Source organism: Chelonoidis abingdonii, chromosome 5, assembly GCF_003597395.2.
Source record: "Chelonoidis abingdonii isolate Lonesome George chromosome 5, CheloAbing_2.0, whole genome shotgun sequence".
Taxonomy (NCBI): domain Eukaryota; kingdom Metazoa; phylum Chordata; order Testudines; family Testudinidae; genus Chelonoidis; species Chelonoidis abingdonii.
The window spans coordinates 20,342,526-20,363,097 of NC_133773.1; the positions used below are offsets into that span (position 1 = coordinate 20,342,526).

General features: G+C 39.8%; 1 protein-coding gene across 12 annotated transcripts in view; it reads right to left on the reverse strand.

Annotated features, from left to right (window-relative positions):
* Positions 1-20,572, reverse strand: part of MAPK10 (mitogen-activated protein kinase 10) — a 260,373-nt gene that overhangs the window by 54,013 nt on the left and 185,788 nt on the right. For 10 of the 12 annotated variants that reach the window (XM_032800211.2, XM_032800209.2, XM_032800213.2 and 7 more), the window contains 4 exons: positions 18,420-18,478; positions 16,722-16,860; positions 14,489-14,654; positions 11,055-11,126 (listed from right to left, as the gene is read on the reverse strand). In XM_032800211.2, coding sequence (XP_032656102.1) covers positions 11,055-11,126; positions 14,489-14,654; positions 16,722-16,860; positions 18,420-18,478 — 436 coding nt within the window. The remainder of the gene's footprint in view (positions 1-11,054; positions 11,127-14,488; positions 14,655-16,721; positions 16,861-18,419; positions 18,479-20,572) is intronic. The other 2 variants (XM_075066125.1, XM_075066124.1) reach the window with 1 other exon arrangement.

Below are 20,572 nucleotides of genomic sequence, written 5' to 3' on the forward strand. Positions count from 1 at the left end.
TCCATTTTAAAGGGCGTTTCTTTGAAGGAGTTCTGCTGGGAAATACGTCTCCAGCTCTTCATGCTTATTGGAGGCTATGGTCCCAGCTACAGAACTGAATCCAGCTGTTTACTTGAAACTTTCGAAGGGAAAAACCAGGACAGTCCTCAGCAGAGTGGGACTGGCTGATAGCAACTCTGGTAGATCTCAAGATAGATGCCATAAGTATGTATTCACATGTTGTAATCACAACACAGTACCTGGTAGTAGAAGTTTTTTTAATACAACTAAAGAGGAAAATCATTTTAACAGTTGTAATTCTGCAGTGTGTTGGGTCAGCTCCCACTGCACCACAGAGCCCAACTCACTGAGCTGGAAAGGCAATGCCCTCAGGGGAAGTGGGGCATTTGATATATTGGTGGGAATGGGAAAATTGGTTTAGAAAATAATAAAAACCGCTTTCCTGCTGCTCTCCAAACCAGAGCCCTTTTATAGGCATGAATGCAAACTCAAGCCCTTTAAAAGGTTAACCTCACGTCTTCCCCTCCTGCCCTTCTTGAATCTCTTCACTGGCTCCCAATCTCTTTCTTAATCAAGTTCAAACTCTTAGTCTTCAACCTCAAGACTCCACATAGGTCTGTCCTTGCTTATATCTTTGCTCTCATTCTTTCCTGATCCCTCCACTCTGCTTACCCCTCTCCCCATAACATACCCTCCATTCCCTTCTCTCAACAACCCTGTGCCTTTTTCATGCTTTCCTTTATGTCTGGAACAGCATCCTACTTCTTGCCACTCAAATTAAATTACTTTGCTCTCTTCCTTCTAACCTCACTTTTCTTGGGTATCTTTCCACTACAGCATGCTCCTTTTCTGTCACCTTGCTATTTCTTTAAACATTAATAATACACACAGAAACAAAACATGGGAAAATTAACAAAAAAGTAATATACACAGTCAAAAAATACTTCTACAATCTGCTTCTCATGTAAGATACTGATCTCCTAGCAGCTGTGTTCCTCTCTGATTGTATAATTGCCTCTCCCTCTTATCAGTTCCTTCCCCCATGATATAGTTATTGAGTTATCTGCATTAATTAGGATCCAATCCTACAAGATGCTCAGTGACTCCTGTAAGATATCAAGCACCCTCAACTCCCATTGAGTTGAGGACCTTCAACAGATAATAGCATGTGCTCAACATCATATAGGCTCAAGTCCTTAGAGGACAAGGTCTTCTGAGCAGAAGCCATGCCTTGTTTTATGCCGTTGAAACACCATACACAACACAACTAGTCCTATATAAACAATACAAACATTAATTGATTGCCTACTGGCAATGATAGGGGTCAGAAAGGTTTGTGTACCTTGTGGTCTATTTCTGTTTCCTGATCTGTAAATGGAAGCAACAGAATAGTGTGAGAACAGCTGTTCATCTAGTGGCTCTGGATGGAAAGTGAAGCAGATCTACTAAAAATCCTGCAAAAAAGCTGCTATTAGATTTCCAGCCCAATTCTACAGACTCAAGTGATTCAGATAGTTCATAGAAGTGTCTAAATGTTAGATGCTTATTCAAAATGCATCTGAACTCTTAACCTTTTGAGGTTTGCCCATATATACCTATTTGCTAATCTAATGGGGCTTGAAATAAAGAGACACTTTTCGGACTGTAATTAATCACTGAGATTAAATTCCCTCACTGACAGAGGGCCGCACTTCGCCTATGCACTACTCAAGAAAGTCTACAAAAGAGACCTGTGTTGGCTCTCTGGCCAGAGGTAAATAAAACCTTAGGAGGCTGATTCAGCAAACGACTCAGCACTTTCTGGAAGGTACTGAGTGTTCTCAAGCCTTACTCAGCACCTGTCTTTGGAGGCTTCCCTAACACTACCATGATCATGATAAAATAATTTCTTGGGATGGAAATGTGCATTGGAGTCACTCCAATTTAAAAATATACTTGACTCACTGAATTTCCGAAGTGCCACAGGATTTGTGTGGTGTCAGATTATGGTGCATCATGTATATTTCCTATTGCATGGAAGGGATACATGACAAGACTATATAGTTTAAACATGAATAAATAAAATGTTATATCTCCAATCCATTCTTTCTGTGGACTAGTGCCATCTATTAACTCCATGACCTCATTTGCAGACTGTCTGGATGTTTCCCAAGCAGCACAGTGCAAATGATTCCCCAGGTGATTATATGATGCTTTGGCTACACTAAGTCTGTGAGCAGGCTGCATTTACCTCTAAGCTGAATAATTACATTCCCATCAAACAAAGGGTTTCAGACAGCTTGCTTCGATAGATTTCCCTCAATAAATCCCTCTTAAAAATATGGCAGAAAGTTATATAAAATAAAAAAAGTTTCAGTACACTCACCCTATAAAAATTTACACCTGCACTATAAAAATTATTATAAATTTTATCAAGTGAGTTGATGCATGCAAATTTATTTTATTGGTACAGTATTAATGCTGTAGATTTCCTAACAGGTTTAGAGCTAGTTCTCTCTCTTTCTTTCTACATATACTATACATTCATAGATACATAGTAATTATATCTCCCTGCTCTGCAACTGAGAACAAATTCTAAGGGAATTTGAGAGAAACACAAAAATTTAATTTAGAGCTTCTGAGTTTAATATTAATAATGGTGAATTCTAGCATGTACATTTGTCAGGATATCAACAAATCTAGCATGAGACCATATTCTACTTTCAGTCCTTGATTCAGCAAGGTACTTCAAAGCAGTCACCTGCTGGGAATACAGAAAAGATGATGTTCACCTTAGTTAAACACAGTCACAGTTTATCCACAGTAGACCCGCAAGACTAACAAAAGGCCTGACTGTGGCCCTGCCTACACAACCACACACAGGCATAAGGGGGAGAGGGTCACGCCTCACACCCTGTATTTTCTCCAGAGCTTGGTTCCAGGCTCCAAGGGCTAAGCACATTCCTCACATTCACTATTTCACCCCGAGCTAGTGTGCAGAGATTTTGATCTGCCCCTCCAATGTGCCTACGAGCACAGCTGAACTGACGTGGGGGGATGTAATCTGGTAAGGGGCCAGTAGTTTGTTACTCCCAGCCTGAAGCAAGGAAGGAGAAGATGGCATGATTCCTTTCCTGTGCTGCTCCTGGGCCAGTGCAGCTGCACCTCATGTAGCACCTCTTAAACAAGCCACGTTGTATATGCTCAGTCTAGCCCAAAGGTGTTTCTTAGCACTTGGCACGCCCACCTTACAACACTCAATGGAAAAGCTTCCATTGGCTTCAGGGGAAGGCTCTTCCTGTGGAAAGACTTCAGGATTGGTCCATTAGTGAGTCACAAGAAGCTGCAGTAGTGAGTACTTGAATGTACATCTATAGCTCTTAGAAAAAAATCATCACAATGAGAGTAAATTTGCAAAGCATCTGGGCCAAGCAATTTAAACCAACACACACTTAACCAAATACAATGGAAAGTAGTCTAAACCCAAGTCTTCAGCTTGCAGAGCTCAGGTCATCTAACTGTTGGGTTTAGAACCACTTTCTGTACTGTTTTAAACTGGTTGCCTTGAACTTGTTTTTTTTTTTTTTTTGTGAGCCACAGAGGTTATAGCCAAGTGTATTTTAATTATTTCCTTTTCCAATAGCCTCTCTCTCCACAATATTAATACATAATATGGCTATGCATTTATTAATCAAAAATGAAACAATTAATAACCTGTGGTAAATTCTTGTTTTGTGTACTAATTTTGGTAATTAAAGTACCTACTTGCCTTGACAATCAACATTTTACCTATATCCCTTTTGTATACAGTTTGTGAAACTCCACTCTATTATACCAGCCTAACTCTGTTAACATTAATAAAGTTACAACAGAGTCATGGAGTGGAGAATCAGGCCCATACATACCTCAGAGGCTCACAAAAAAGCTTGTGCAAAGCAAGCAATTTAAAACACAGAAAGTGCTTCTCAACCCAGCACCTAGATGATCTGAGCTCTGCAAGCTGAAGTGTTCGGTTCTATATATGGGCACATATAGGCACTAACGGCTAGATTTTCAATAGTATTTAGCTGCATAAGCAGCAGATAGGCACCAAGTGGGATTTTAAAGAGTACCTGAGCAGACTGAGCACCTAACTCCCATTGACTGAAACATCCCTAAAGATGTCCATCTGCATCAGCAGATACTTAAATACCTGTGAAAATCTACCTCTTAATTACCGAGATTAGAAAACATGACAAGAATTTGCCACAAATCAATATAGATATATTGAGCTTGCCAGTGCAGAGGGGAGTGGGCATGCTCTCCTTGGAAGGGTAGAACATTGGTTTCCCAGAGCTCCCAGTCATCCTCCTGCTTCAGCCACTGTGCCTTCTGGAGCTTCTGCTGTGAGTGCACCTCCTCTCACTATCTGCCCCCCAACATGGGACCCTGGCTAAAAGGCAGATCGGACACTTTGCATTGTAGTGCTTGTTTTTATAGTGCCTTGAAAAACATCTAGCACTTAAATACTGCAAATAGATACAATTTCTTGCCCGCTTAGTTTTACGATTAATGCACAGCCAGTTAGATAGTGTCCTTTCTGGTTTATACCGCAACTTGATTAAATTACTTGTGAAGTCTCCCCTGTTTATATGGGGAAACGGCTTTCTCCAGAAGTAAGAGATAACCATGATCTCCTAGGAGAAAACAGAATGGATCTGTTACGATTCATATTATTTGATTCTTATAAAAAGATAAGCTGTAATTGTAATGTTTCTTTGAAATAGCTCACAGTGCAAACACTAAGGCTAATTAAACCCAGTGTTGATGTAAAGGAAACCCTAAATGAAAGAAAGAAATAATACCTTGGTCCTAAATGAAACCCCAGCCAGATGTGCAAAAAAAATTTTTTTTTAAATACTCTCCATTCTAAATTAGGAACTCATTAATCAGTTTCCTCCCCGATTCACTCCCTTGTGTTCTATTTTGGTGAGACCCTGCTACGCAGGGGGGCAGGCAACGTATAGAGAGTTCACCCAGACCGGACTGCTATGTCCTACAGAGGGTTCAGACTCCAGGGGGTTCCATCTGCTTCAGTGCAGAAAAGTCTTGGCAAGTGGACAAGGGAAGTTTGGGTGGAGTCACCACTATGTAGATCCACTATCCCCAAACCTCTAAAGCTGGTGTTGTAAAAACAACCAGAGATTATCTCCACTGCCATTTATGAGACTATTGGGGATAATCCAGATGCAGAGATTTCCCTCTGTACAAACCACTTACTTGGATTGTACATAGGAATTGGCTATGAGTAAGGCTAAGATTTTGTCGTGGTTATTTTTAGTAAAAGTCACGGAAAGGTCATAGGCAAACAAAAAAAATTCACAGAGCCCCTGGCCTGTGCATTACTTTTACTAAAAATAACCATACAAGCCATGGGGCAGAGGTGTACGGCCCCGGTTTCAGACCCCTGTGGAAGCCACAGGGTAGCGGCACACAGCCCCAGCTGCAGCCCCCTATGTTCGGCAGAAGCGGGCATGAGTGCACGGCCCTGGCTGCAGCCACCAACATGGGGCAGGGGTGCATGGCCCTGGCTGCAGGACCCAACGTGGGGCAGAGATACCACCTGCACTGCTGGGCAGAGGCACATGGCCCCAGTTGAGCCCCTGGTGGAAGCTCTGGGGCAGGGGTGCATGGCCTTTGCTGCAGCCCACACCGTGGGGCAGGAGCACAGCGCACGGCCCTGGCTGCAGCCCCCAGCAGAAGCTGTGGGACTGGGCACATGGCACCGGTTGCAGCCCCCAACGCGGGGCAGGGGAGCACGGCTCCAGTCACAGCCACAGCCTTGGCTCCAGCCCCAGCTTCAGCTTTTGACAGCTGAACCCCAAGAAGTCACAGAGGTCCAGTAAACTCAGAGAATCTGTGACTATCGTGATCTCCGTGACTAAATCGTAGCCTTAGCTCTGAGTCTGCACATATATGCATATCATGTGTATCACTGACTGTAAACTAAACATGTATGGAATATACATATATTGAGTCCAAAAAGTTAAAATAATCTTAATGGTCAAGCATCTATATGGATGCACATTTCACTGATGTCTATTAGAGCCAGATGACCTATCTTGTGAGGAAAATACTACTGAAACTCAGACTGTCTGCACCCTATCCAAAACCCCTATCCAAGCTTGTGTCTGGATACAAATTCAAACTGATGCATGCACAAGCCAACTCCGCTAATAAATAAATAAAATCCAAACAATAAGTCAACACTCACCCCATGATCAAGTTTGAGAAACATGTCAGCCATTTTGAAATTCTCTGCCTCTCCTCTTGCTAAAGTCTCAAGGCTACTGATCTTTTAAACAAAAGGCGGCTTTAAAAAGAAAAATACTACACTGAACAAATAGAAATATCAGCAATAAATTTTGAACATGAAATTGCATCAAAGGTAAGAACAGATAATTTCTTACAAAAAAAGCTTATCAGAACCTGTCATTCACAACGCTAAGCTCACCCACTACCAAACCGTAACTACATAAGTCTCGCTCAATATCTAAACACAGAACTTCTCATTGCATCTTTCAAGAACTATAGATGGCAACTCCTTTTTCTAACAGTATTTTTTAGATCACACTGATCACTATAATGTATGTGGTATTTCCTGTGTGTACAGTAGAACCTCAGAGTTACAAACTGACCAGTCAACCATACACCACAATTAGGCAGCAGCAGAGACCAAAGGACATAAAATAAATAAATACACGCACACACGCAGAGTACAGGACTGTGTTAAATGTGAACTACTAAAAAAAAAGAAAACAGCATTTTTCTTCTGCATAGTAAAGTTTCAAAGCTATATTAAGTCAATGTCAATTGTAAACTTTTGAAAGTACAACCATATTGTTTTGTTCAGAGTTACGAACGCTTCAGAGTTACAAACAATCTCCATTCCCAACGTGTTCGCCACTCTGAGGTTCAACTGTATATTCCTGTAGAAGTAAATACAATTACGATCTATAACCAGACAGATAAATTCATCAAAGAAAAATGTTGCATAGGCCGGATTTTTGAAGACTTCACCATTTATTAACTCATTATTCTCAGTAGCACCTGCTGGATCCTGAGTAATTTGCAAAATTGGCTACTTCATTTTAGATGCTTAAATGGGACCTGAGCTCTTCTAAAAAATCTGACCACAGTTGTCAGTGTTGGTCACTTTTGAAAATCTGGCTCTCCATGTTGATAGCCATAAGTCTGTTTGAACTCATGTTCCTATTATTGCTATCTTCATCTTCTTTTCTCACTTAAGTCTTGTCTTGGATTGTAAGCTTTTCAAAGCTGAAATCTTGTTCTGCCACCACCCTTTTTTTTAAAAAAAAAACAGTACCTTATGGTCCTGAACAATTCAGTATAGCAATTCATAACTATAGTCATATTTCAGCTTCAACCTTCTTCAGGAATCTCTCTCACACACACGTACCCCACTCCAAACTAAAGCCATTTTCATGCCAGAAATAAACTGTGCCACTTTCCTACTGTAGAAAATAAATGTCCCTACACTGGAGAAATAAAAAAAAACACCCAGTGAGAATAAATATTTCAACAAAGAATCCTTGAAGGAATGAGTGTGGGTGTCTGTCTATGTAATGTCAGTCTGGGTTTCAGCCCATCTTATCTCTGTAAGACAATTTCTCATTTAAAAATAACTGAGTCCACATAACGTTTCATGTTTTGCTTCCATTACATAGTGCACAAAGTACAGTTCCTATCACTGTACTGAAATCTTATGAGATTCTGTAGACATTATTAGTCAGAGTTTGGGAACCACAAGAGATTTCGAAGGTTCTGTCTAGTTTTCGCAGCTTCCAAGAGTTCAGACTTGGCTATATCCTAAGGTCCCTCCTCTTTTTTTTTTTTTTTTTTAATTAAGTCCTTACTCAAGCAAACTCCTACTGACTTAATTAGGATTAAAAACTGAGGAAGAACCTCAGGATTTGACACATTTTCTGAAACATTTTGGCCTGCAACTCAGGCTGTAAATATGTCAAAAGCCGGATTTCTTTCTCATGAAATCGCCTAGTTTTGGTTATTACATTTGGTAACAAATCTGGGAGATGTATTCTAATTTGATGCATAACTTCCATTAACACTAACTGAAGGCATGTGCATATACCCATAGCCCTTGGGATGAGAATATTACCTTGACATCTATGTAGAATTTAGGACTTTTTGCAAAATCACCTACAAATAGCTCATTAATAATAAACATCAATTAGTCTACAATCTGTCCTCCATGTTCTTTAATTTCCATGCAGGCTTTAATAGACCCATAGACCCAATTCAATGATTATTCTGCTTTGGGATGCCGAGGTATTTAAACCTGCCTTTTCTTCAGACTTGCCAGCAGCTCTCAGTCTTCTGTGTTTATTGTACCAGTACTCTTGTGGGTTCCTGTCCCAAGCTACAAATGAGACAGCCTCATGGACCTACAGCAAACCAAATACAATATCTATTCCCTTTAGCAATTACAAAGAAATAATGATTTATATTTCTATAGAGAGAGACCCCTTTCAGCTGGAAGACTTAATGTTGTCAGAAACGCCCTAAGGCACTGCAAGAAAAGTTCTGTCAAGAAGGCTTTTGATGAGGTTTCTGCTGCTGCTGCCTAAGTGCTTTTCAGGGACTTACTGTATTGAGAAGGTTGACTGGACCTGCCCATTCAAACAGTTACCAAATAGAGCAGGGGAAAAAAAAGAATCTCAGATACATGCCCAATCCAGCTTTCTGACACTGAAAATTCTTATTATTATTCTTTGGTTCAGATCGATTAACAAATAAATATCTTGGGAATTGATTTATACACTGTATTTCCCCCCCCCCCAAGTCACCTGACAAAAAACTCCCTTCTCCACCCCCAAACAAACTAGAGTGATTAATACTGGCTTTAAAAGGATCACAATAAATTAACTTGGGGGGGGGCAATTTCCAATTATTTAAAACAGCAGGTCTATCCCACAGTTTGCCTTGGGCTTTGGGTGGAGATCCAAACAATCAACTATCTTTTTCCTCATATCATCAGATGATTTTAATGAACATTTGGATGATGAAAGGTTTTTTGTTTTTTTTAATATTCTCTGGCTATCCGCTGAAAAAGAACAATCAGACACTAATAACAGTGACTTTGACATGGCCAGATGAAAGCACCACAGTAAGAGTCGTGTTGAAAAAAGTTTGAGATTTATGTTTTTTAAATGGCTTGTTACAAATAGGCAAAAAGACATGACTGTAGCATCCTGTTTGTTGATGAAAAAAGAGAGCTACAATCAACCATCGTATTACATTGTTCCTTTGTAATTATTTTTTACTGTTTTCCAGTTGATTAATGAACTAAATACTGAATCTGATCTCTTGTTCATTGACTTCAGAAACACTTCCAGTGAATGTAATGGACATTGGATTGAGCCCCTGAGGTTTGATAAATAGTTGAATTAAGCATCATGTATCTTAAGAAAAGTCAGAGAAAACAGCAACAGAAATTGATAAAAATTGACTATGATTCCTTGATACCATCATAAAACTGGAAATGCCCCAGTAATCTAAGGACACAATTTTGAAAACTGCTAGCTGCACCCTGAAGATGCTCTACACTCCCAATGTCCATTGACTTCACCGAGTAGGGAAGATACCCAGGAAGCACTCAGCACCTTTTAGGATAAGACTCCAAAATCAACTAAAAATAATTCTAAACAGTGATCCAAAGTCTCTTTTTGTGTCTCTCAGGTTTTCACTTTCCAGTCCACATTAATCAAGGAGAATACAGTGGCAGTCGTTAATATCTTTGCTATTTTCTCCTTAGCACGTAGGAGATGATAATATCTGCAGTATTCCCTATTGAATGCAAGTGGGGGAAAATCATATATGACTGTTGTAAAGTTCCAGTTCTGCAACTGGATTCATTTGGACACCCATGCATTATTGCCTTCGATGGGGCTCCTCCCACATAAATTCAGTTGCAAGATCCATATGTAACTTTGCTAAACACTACATGAATCACTTGAGAGCCAGCAAAAATAATTAGTGCCTATGACCGTATGTCTTTAAAAATAGGTTGTTTTTTTAATCCAGACTAACTGCCAATGTCTTCTGATGCCAGATTTTTATGGTGTCCTTCTGCCAACCTGTCATAATTAATCCCCTTTTTTGGAAAATAGAACATGAGTTATGTTATTGCATTTTTATTCTGATGGACACAAACACATTTCCCACACATGTCATATACCCCAAGCAGGTCCTCTGGCTTAGCCTTTGCCAAGTCAAAAGCCAAGTACACATCTCCTCTTTTGTTTTCATTTTCTAATATTACTTTCACCACCTCAGAGGTGGTAAAAAGAATATCATCCAAGCTTAGATGATCAAGACAGAGAGGGACACAGACCTCATGCAAGTGAAGGAAAGTCCATTTTCAAATTAACAGGAATCTGATTTCAGGCAAGTTTTGAGATAACATCAGATATACGGTTGTTTTAAAGTAGGTAAGTCAAAAAATTTTAGAAAAAAAATGTTGTATCGACTCAACTTTGAGCCCATACAGCATTGAGATGAATCCATATCAATGATGCATTAGTGAGCAAAAGATTATGATGTCACCACAAACATCATGAAGTTACCATTTCCAAAACAGTAAAGCAGAAAAACAGATTTACAGGATCGGATGGGCCAGGATAGGGTGTTTTGTTTTTTGTGTGAAAGGGTAATCAATAAGGTACGCTAAACATTTGTTTTCTGTATTCTTTCTTAATATGGCATACATACTTTTTACATAAGACAGGAGGACTAAAGATTTTAAAATAATAATAAAAGAAAAAGATTGGATTGAAATAATTCAGCTTGTATCTGTTTTTCCATTTTGATTTCTTTATTTTTTGTTCATTTCATGAATTGGGTTATTCCTCCTCAAAATTACTAAGACCTCATAAATTCAACTTTTTGCTTCTATCCTTACAGTCCTGGTATATTTATTATATGTTTAAGAGGGGATGAGATGAAGGAGAGGAATAAATAAATAGGTGAAGCTGCAGCAAATGGCACAAGGATACAGTCCCTTCCTGGAAAGAGGATTTTGTGGCGAACCATTTCTCCCATAATGCATCCCACAGACCATATATCCACTAGAACAGCAGAGACAGGGAAGTGTAGAAGGGGGGAAAAAGCAAAGTTAACTAAGACACTTCACTCCTAAAGGAGGGGAAAAAGAGCAGGTTGATCAGAATAGTACAGTTTTTTCTCCTCCCATCAAACGCTAAAATAAGTAAATAGATAAAAGTACCATCAGGCTCAGTAAAATTAATAAAAAATTTGAAATATCAGCATTGTCAGGGTTTTCGTTACACTAACTGAAATAAAAATATGAACCTTTTTTCACAGGAAAACCAACAGAGGTTTGTCAAAACAGTCTCCTTCTGATTCAGGCAACATGAACAATGCACCTAGACCCAATGAACTCACAAGCAGGCTTCATGTGTTAGACATGATCAGCTGATCAGTTTCCAATCTATGTTAAAATCATCCAGGGGGTTTCAGCAGAGGGCTTACTGCCATGCTTTCTAATACACGTGAAAAAGGAAGGCATGAACTTAAAGGGGAGCTCTCTCATTTTGCCCTCATCCTGCCCCTGAGATTGTGTGGAACCCACAGGCTAAAAAGGACACAACACTAGCCAGAAAGTAAAAATAAATAGAGATGTACATCTGTATTGGGTCTGCAAGGACAAATTGCACTTAGTGGGTGGGAAAAATACAAAGGCCGAAAATAAAAAACCAAATCCTTAACAAAAAAAAAAGTGATCATCTGGAATCACCTTCTACTTGGCTTTTGGGCCAGTTTATGGGTTTATTACTGCAGTATTGAATCTGAACCTGCAGCCGTCACTCACACTAATTGTCCTAACTGGGACATAAGTAAGGACTGAAGGTCGGGACCCCATCCTACAGTCACTGAGTATTGCAAACTCCTGCTGCAAGATCCAGCTCTATGTAGGGGAAAGAACACAAAGTCTGGTCTACACTGCCTATGCTGGGTACTGTATAGGTACTAAAATACAGAATGGTGCATAGAGTGAATACCAGCATGTCTTCTAGGAAGGTTTCTATGCTTCCCATCCTGACTTCACGTACTGGATGCAATGTGCACTGCTCATCTGTTTGGTTTAGGTGAGGTTTTTCTTCCTTGAAATTGTACAAGGAGGGGGGGAAAAGACAGATACTTGATAATACAGAGTGCAAAGAAAGAAAGGCTCAGCACTCTGAATGGTGAAGAAAAAACTATTTTTCAAGAAACTGCCATATTTTCCCAACTTCAAATCCTTGTTTTGTGATAATTTTTTGGAATGTACAACCAATTTCTCCTCTTTTTCTTCTCCCCTTTTCGTCCTTTAAAAACCAAAATAAAAACAAGCAAACCAAAACTTTTTGTTGTTGTTGGTAAAACAAAATAAGGGTGAAATGTTTCATCTGGGAAAGGAGGGTAGAGGTATTGGGTGTACAGGACAGCTAAAGCATGCCTGACGTGGGGTTAGAGTTTTCTTCTTTGTGGTAGTTTTTGTTCCTTCCAAGGTAAGTTCAGCAAAATAATGCTAACTATGCATTGTTAGCCAATCGGGTGCAGAGAGAAAATGAAAGCAGTGAACGATCTTCATAGTCAGCATACAAAGTGGGGAGGAAAAAATGGAGGAGCTCATGTAGCACAGCAGCACAAGCCTGAGCAGCGGTGTGGAGAACAATCTTTCCCATTGACTTCAGTGACACCTGGATCAGGTCCCTTGTACACATCAGCTCCTCAGATTTGCTGATCCGCATTTCCTTTATTAATTGTTTCAAATTTATTGTATTTTTTAAATGCTTGCCTGTTTTATCTTGCTCAATTGAAATAAAAAATCTTCTTGCTCACTTTGAGCCTGATCCATGGCCCAATAACATTAATGGGAATCTCTCCATTAACTTCTAGGGCACTCGATCCACCCCTTTGAGGGCTGCACACATTCTGAGTGCCTCCGCAAATCTGTCTTTCACTTGACCACAAAACTGCCCCAAACTTTTCCCAGGTGCCACTATAACAGCATGAAACCAGAGGAAATTTCTCTGCTGTGTCAAACACAACAACAAACTCATTTTGTGAAAGAGATTAGGGACTGATGATATGTGTGTTGATCTCAGTTAAGATTTTTGGAGGCACTCAGTTTATGAGAAAGCCAAGGTGCAACATATTTAGCACTTGTGCTATTTTTTCCTAATTACTAACTACAGTGTTAAAACCTGCATTGTGAATCCATGAATATTACCAGCAATTCATGTAATGAAATAGCTTACAGGTCTGTTATGTGTATGCCTGTATTATCGCTTGAGTAAAGAAATCCATCTAAAAAACCAAGCATACAATGTCATTGTCAGCTGAAGAATGCTGTCAATGTTACTTCAAATTCTACTGCATGTTAGTTGGATTCTCCAACTTAACGTAAAATAGTTTGGAGTTTCTGCTACTTTCCCATTACATTTGTCATTGAAAAGGTCTCTTCATCTAACAGATTGCTTTGGCATCAGAAATAATATAATAGACTTTTCTCCACAACATTTCCTACTCTTCTTTCCAGCCTGGTCTACCTAGCACCTAGACAATTATAAAGTTCAGTTATTTTATAGAACAAGAACTATGTATTTGATAAAGCTTTCCCTTTATGCCTCCTACAATGAACTCTTTCTTATAGGCACCTCTGTAATATGCTAGCTCTACCTGCATCCCATAGCCTGTCCAAGGACAGAAAGATACACCATCAGTAGGTTTTTCACAGCAGAGCTCTCTATCTAAGCAAGGAGGATTACATACAAGCGAAACAACAAAAAAGTACCATAGTTCAGTTTCCTCCTCTTCCTCCCTTCTCTTTCCATTACAGATGGGCTCAAGCTGCACAATTCACATCTAGATCTTGTACACCCTAACAGCGGGTTGTTAGAGTCTGGGATGTTAGTTCAGCCTATTATACATATAGAAGCCATTCTTGAGATTCAAATCTGGGTCTGCATCTTGAAATATCTGGGAATGTTTGGATTCCAAATTTGGTTTGGTTCCATCTCTTCTTTCCTCCTCACTGGAGAGGTCTGAGATTCAGAAGAGCTGGCTTTAGATTATTTCATCCATTTGGCAACCCTAACAATTCCCATACTATCTCTGGGTCACAGCAGCCTTTATGGGTACACACGTTCTTCAGCCGCCCAGTCAGGCAAAGGAGTGCTGGTCAATCACAGGTTGTTAACCTGCAATACTATGTGGTTAAATTCAATGCAAACTGCATGACAAGTATCATCAGATATTGCAGTTTGATTGTAATACTGGGAAAATTCAGATCTAACATCACTTTGGTTTTTAAATTCAAGGTGTTCTTTACTGCTATTATTTCCCTCTCCTGGTGCCTATAAATTGTCAAAAGAGCCCTGGCCCTGCCGGCCACATAGCCTTTGCTATTGAGGTACAGCCCTACCGTTCTCCTTGTAGCCCATTCCCAAGATGACCTCTGGTGCTCTGTAATAACGTGTCACCACATAGGGAGTCATCATGAAGCTAGTGCCTGCCGTCCTGGCCAGTCCAAAGTCCAGAATCTTCAACGTGCAATCGGACTTTACCACAATATTACTTGGTTTTAAATCCTGCAAGAGAGACAAAGGAAAACAGACATGACTGCCATCTGTGAAGGCCGTGCACAATGGTGATCTGGATCCATGCTTTGGGTGGACCTCTAAACACTTCACTGCTCCAGAGCTGCATGTGCAGTCAGCCACGAAAGGCACTTTTTAGCCTGTGTCTTAATCCTGTTGTTGCTTTGGCACCTCCTATTGGAATGTGTGCTCTAGAGATATAGTCCAGATCCTTCAAGCAGCTTAACTCCATCAAGGACACTGCTAAACTGGAGAAATTTCAGGGAGGTCGGGGAATGATTAAATGATTAGAAAACATGTCTCTCTCAGTGACAGCCTGAAGGATCTCCATCTATTTTGCTTAACAAAGAGAAGACTGAGAGATGACTTGATCCCAGTACTTCAAGTACTTACATGGAGAACAGATATTTGATAATGAGCTCCTCAATCTATCCAACAAAGATATAACAAGACCCAGTGGCTGGAAGCTGAAGCTAGACAAATTCTGACTGGAAATAAGGCATACATTTTTAATAGTGATGGTAATTAACCATTGAAACAATTTACTGAGGTTCATGGTGGATTTTCCATCAGTGATAACTTTTAAATCAAGACTTTTTAAAGATATTCTGTAGTTCAAAAGGAATTATTCTCGGGAGTTCTATAACCTGTGTTATACAGGAGATCAAAGTAGATGATCACAATGGTCCCTTCTGGCCTTCGTAACTTTGAATACTTTCCTCTGGATGGTGGAAGCATTCTGCTGTTAAATTAATAGCTCTAAAAGGCTTATAGATTCAGAGTGATGAAATATTTTTGTTTATACTTTATTCTGAGTGGGGCAGCGCTCACTGTGCTCCAATAACTAGAACCATTTTGAACTGTGTATGCAGGTTCATGTGAATGTTTTATTTCCAAAAACAATCCTATCCCTTCTTTGCCTGGAACACTATGGGAACTATAGCAGCCAAACATACTACATCCTCTACACCAGTGGTTCTCAAACTTTTTTTTTTTACTGGTGACCCCTTTCACTCAGCAAGCTTCTGAGTGCGGCCCCCCTTATCAATTAGGAACATGTTTTTATATATTTAACAGCATTATAAATGCTGGAGGCAAAGCAGAGTTTGAGGTGGAGGTGACAGCTAATGACCCCTCCATGTAATAGCCTCGTGACCCCCCTGAGGGTTTCTGATCCCCATTTTCAGAACCCCTGCTCTCCACAATATATGTTTTAGGAAAGGAGGTCTTTGTATATTATAAAGTAACATTGAACATGAAAATCATTTCATCAATCTTTCTTCCCTTCCCCTCAGAAGCCATAAAAAAATACTGTTTTTTGAGCAGAGGTTCCCAAGCTATTTTCATAGTGTGGACCACATCTTAAGAGAAAGGTTGTCTCATGGACATTTTCCCATGCATTCAGGGTCAGCTGGACCACTTCCCATCCTGTTCACAATTGTATGGACCATTTACTCTAGTATCAACAATTGCACAGACCACCTATCTTCTCATTCATTCCTGTGGCAACGACAGCAATTGCTCACATGATAAAATAATGTTGGGACCGTATTTAACGTATGTTTAGCACTCTTTTCATGCATTTAAGCAAATGAAAATGAGGAGAACCAATTACATAAGACCAGACAGTCTCCATGGAACTCCACCAAATGATTCATGAACCACGGTTTGGACACCATCAATTTATAGCATTTTAATGCACTATAGCTTACGTTAGTTTAAACTCTCAGCCTTCAGAGAGCTAGCAACAGCTTCAGGAGAAAGTGCAGTTACTGCCACCTTCTCCAATAATCATAATCACTGTGTGTCTTACAAAAAGGGAACGAGTCATAGGTAGTGTTTGATTATTAACGTGACAAACGTCCTCATCCCTAACACACAACCATGCAGCTAACTTGCCAGATACGTAGGCTATTGACAGATATGTCTCAACATTTACATTGAGAAGGCTGGGTCTTGATGAAGGGGTTAAATCACAAAGTTTGCATGTTGACATGACCAAGACTCTTAACAACAACAACTACCGGTATCTTGTCCTTCAAAGTGCAGTCCCCTTACCCTGTGAATGATTCCCGCAGAGTGAAGGTGCTTGATCCCACACAGCATTTGGTAGAGCAGGTAAGACATTCGTTCATGGTCTAATTCCATCTGAATCACCTGGCACAAGTTGGCATCCATCAATTCCATTACCAGGTAACTAGATAGGAGAGTTAAGTCATACAATTTTTGCCTGCACAGGAATGGAGCTTCCAGTAACTTCTGTGCAATAATCAACATTCACTTCTCTCTCTTCACAGTCTGTTTCTTTTTTATTTCCACTGTGAGATGGTAACACAGATGGAGAAAAGATTTTGAACTGGCCATTCACCTGAGCCCCAGCACAAAGCTCAGTAATACTTAAACCATTCTGTGATTTGTTTCCCATTGCAACATTCCAAGAATGCCCCATTGACATCCTTTGAATATCGGGGATTACCTGGCGTACTCCATAGCACAGTGACTATGCTTTACATGAGCACACAAGGCAGCAGGATCCTCAAACATGCTGATGCCACATGCATCAAGCTGCGAGCCTTTTCTCATGAGAAATGGCTATCGCAATTTGATCAGAGGATTTCTTCCAGAGATCACTGGACTGATGAAGGTAGGAAGGGTAAATATCTATTACCACAATAAATTGGTTTGAAGTGTTTATAAGACTGGGTGATCCCATATGGTTTTAATGCCAATTAACTAATCCAACTGTACACTGTGCTTCTGCTAAATAAGATAGTGATAGTCTTAATCGGATTTTAACTTAGTCCTCCAGAAGTGATCAGTTAATACATTTAACCCACCAGCTCCGTTTTTAAGGGACATTTATTCTTAAGTAGAGATGGACCTTAACTGGGGCACCAGATCCAAACTCTCTCAAACTCTGGGAAGACTCTAGATCTAGATTTATATGAGAGCTTCCCAACTCAGGCTCACCTCACCAATTCTCTGCAGAGGACTACAATAACAAGATTATTGCAATGGAGCAGCACATCTTTGTGCAGACACATAGACAGTACTTGCCTGACTCCAAACAATGCGAGTAACTCCTCCCTTTTGTGATACTGCAATATGGAACAAGGTGCTATAGACTGAAAGGCAGAAGCCATTTAGCTGACATAAAATCGCAACACTTGCGACTATCTGAAATTTGATTCAGGGCAAGTTCATTAAATGCAGTAGCGCCCATGGTGTACACAATGTTCAGTGGAGCTCACACCCTGCCACTATTTCCCAAGGCAAAAAAATTTGACGCAACCAAATGTTATCCCACAATAAATATGAAAGAGAAAAAATGTTTCACATCAGTCTCTTTTACAATGATATTATTTCAAAATGAATCACCACATTTTAAAGCACTCCCACATACCTTGGAAAGTTATACAACAACATTTCCTGAGCAAATCAATAATACAAAGGAACAAAGTACACTTTCTCGTAGATGCTCCTATTCCCCCACACTACCTCTCTTAAGAACAGCCATTAGCACGCTTTGCACATGTTCTATTCCAGAACTTAGATACAAAGGTGAGAGGTGCCTTATACATACCTAAAATAGACCAGTCTACATTTCCAAATTCTATTTAAAGCTTCATCTTCACAGGATAATTTGCTATAGGAGCTCATCCTTTTTTATTATATTGGGATTTTTATGTTCACTATACAATATCAATGCCTAACTCCCTCTAAAGCTTTAGTTTAATTATTGCCTGTGTTACTTACACATCCTGGAATTCCTCCAGAGATTTCTGTGGTGTGAAGACATTTAATAAACTGATAATCTGAAAAGCAGAGTAAGACAGAGGGAGGGAGAGAGAAGATAAACATACGCAGTTGATCACATTTTGAAGGACTGCTGTATTAAATAATAGCATCGGTTTTTCACTGTTCAATTTGCACTGACAAGTCCTGCCATAGTTGCTAGTAAGCAGCTAGTAAATTTCAGAACAATTTTTCAGAGCTCCATTATTGTTCAGGAAGCATTTGAAAGGGTGTGAGAGAGAGGAGTGGTGATGGACAGCAACTGATCAAAATGTTGAAGCATTAGTCTTGTGAATTCTGGAGCTGCAGGTTCAAATTCCAGCCTCAACTCAAACAAATGTGACAGTCCTTGTAAAGTCACTGGCTGTTTCTGGTATATCAAGGCTACGTGTCTGTGGGGAGAAATAATCAATCATCATCCTATTAAAACACAAAACACAGGACTTTCCATTCTCTCGGACATGTCTTAAATTTTTTGGCACAGATGCTCTTTCATAAAAAAAAAATCCAATTCCCAGCTGTCTTGCTGTCATACATACATCTCAAAATGGAAGAACCTCAGAGAGTTCTGGAAAGTGGCCAGAGGTGTCCTGCACACCACTCTGTTTTTTAAAGTGAGATTCCAGAGAACACAGCCAGTAGGGAATGCTGCTGACAGGAATCTGCCGGAGAGTTGGCAGTACCTAGGAGGCAGCACAAAGCCACAGTACCTCTAGGGAGGGAGGGTTGTGGGACTTGGGACCTGAATTCCCTTCCTTCCCCCGCCCCACATGAAAAGAGAAGGAAAAATTCTGAGGAAACTCCATGAAAAGAACCTTACGAAGTCTTTATCCCCACTTGGCTCCCTTGGCAGGCTCTCTTAGTGGGAAAATGTGACTATCCGGGCGTATATTTTTTTAAAGAAAGCCTTAATTTTCTTTCTTACTGCTCTATCCACCTATTTGCCTCTGCACTTTTATCTTTCCTCCACCATCTTACCTTGCTTCTTCCCTCTTTTCTCAATATTTTTGAGATCTCTCTCTTCTAGTGGTTCCTTTGAAAGTTTTAACAACAGACAGCCAAAACTTAAGAGCAGGTAATAGGTTTACAGCTGTTGTGTTATATACAGTAGAACCTGAGAGTTATGAACACCTCATGAATGGAGGTTATTCATAACTCTGAACTGTTCATAACTGAACAAAATGTTATGGTTGTTCTTTCAAAAGATTATAGCTTAACTTTGACTTACTACAGCTTTGAAACTTTGCTGCTTTTAATTTAAATGAAAAAAATGCTGCTTCTAATTTAAATGAAACAAGCACAGAAACAGTTTCCTTGTCAAATCATTTTTTTTAAATTTCCCCTTTTTTTCATAGTCTCTGTTTAACACAGTACTGTGCTGTATTTGCTCTTTTTTTTTTGGTTTCTGCTGCTGCCTGATTGCATACTTCCAGTTCCAAATGAGGTGTGTGGCTGACTGGTCAGTTTGTAACTCTGGTGTTTGTAACTCTGAGGTTCTACTGTATAGTACTTTTGTAACAGTCTAATTTTCAAATCAACCCCATCTTTCTAGCCTTCTGCCCCTTACAGTACATTAAGAATCATGGGTAATAATGCACCATGCAACCTCTAGTTATGTGTCAAGCACAACTCACCCAGCTCTATATTTTCAAACTGGTGTGCAGGGATCTAAATCATGCCGTTTCCATCCAAGCCAATGGCAATGAGACAGCTAGAGCCCTGCACAACTCTTTGAAAATTTAAGGACAACTCAGTGTTCAGAAAAGTACAGCAAAATAACTCTAAGTGGACTCTGTGAAGTGTCTGCCAGGCACACTAGTCATCTGTAAATTAAAGGATCAAACAAATAGTCACTAGCAATAAGGTAGTAACAGGAGACTGGTGGTAAATTTCTATTTGCAACCTTCAGAGCAATTTTCATTCCAAACTCTGTGATTTCAGGGCTCTCCCTCATTGAAAGAAAAAAACATGTAGCCAATTCTGTTCTCTCCCTGTGAACTAATGATTGAGAAATAGTGTGTCAAATGTCACAGTCTATCAGGCTTCTCATGCTTATTCATTCAGTTTGTATGGAGAGGAATATCTGAGAAAAGTGTTTACAGGTAATGAACTGT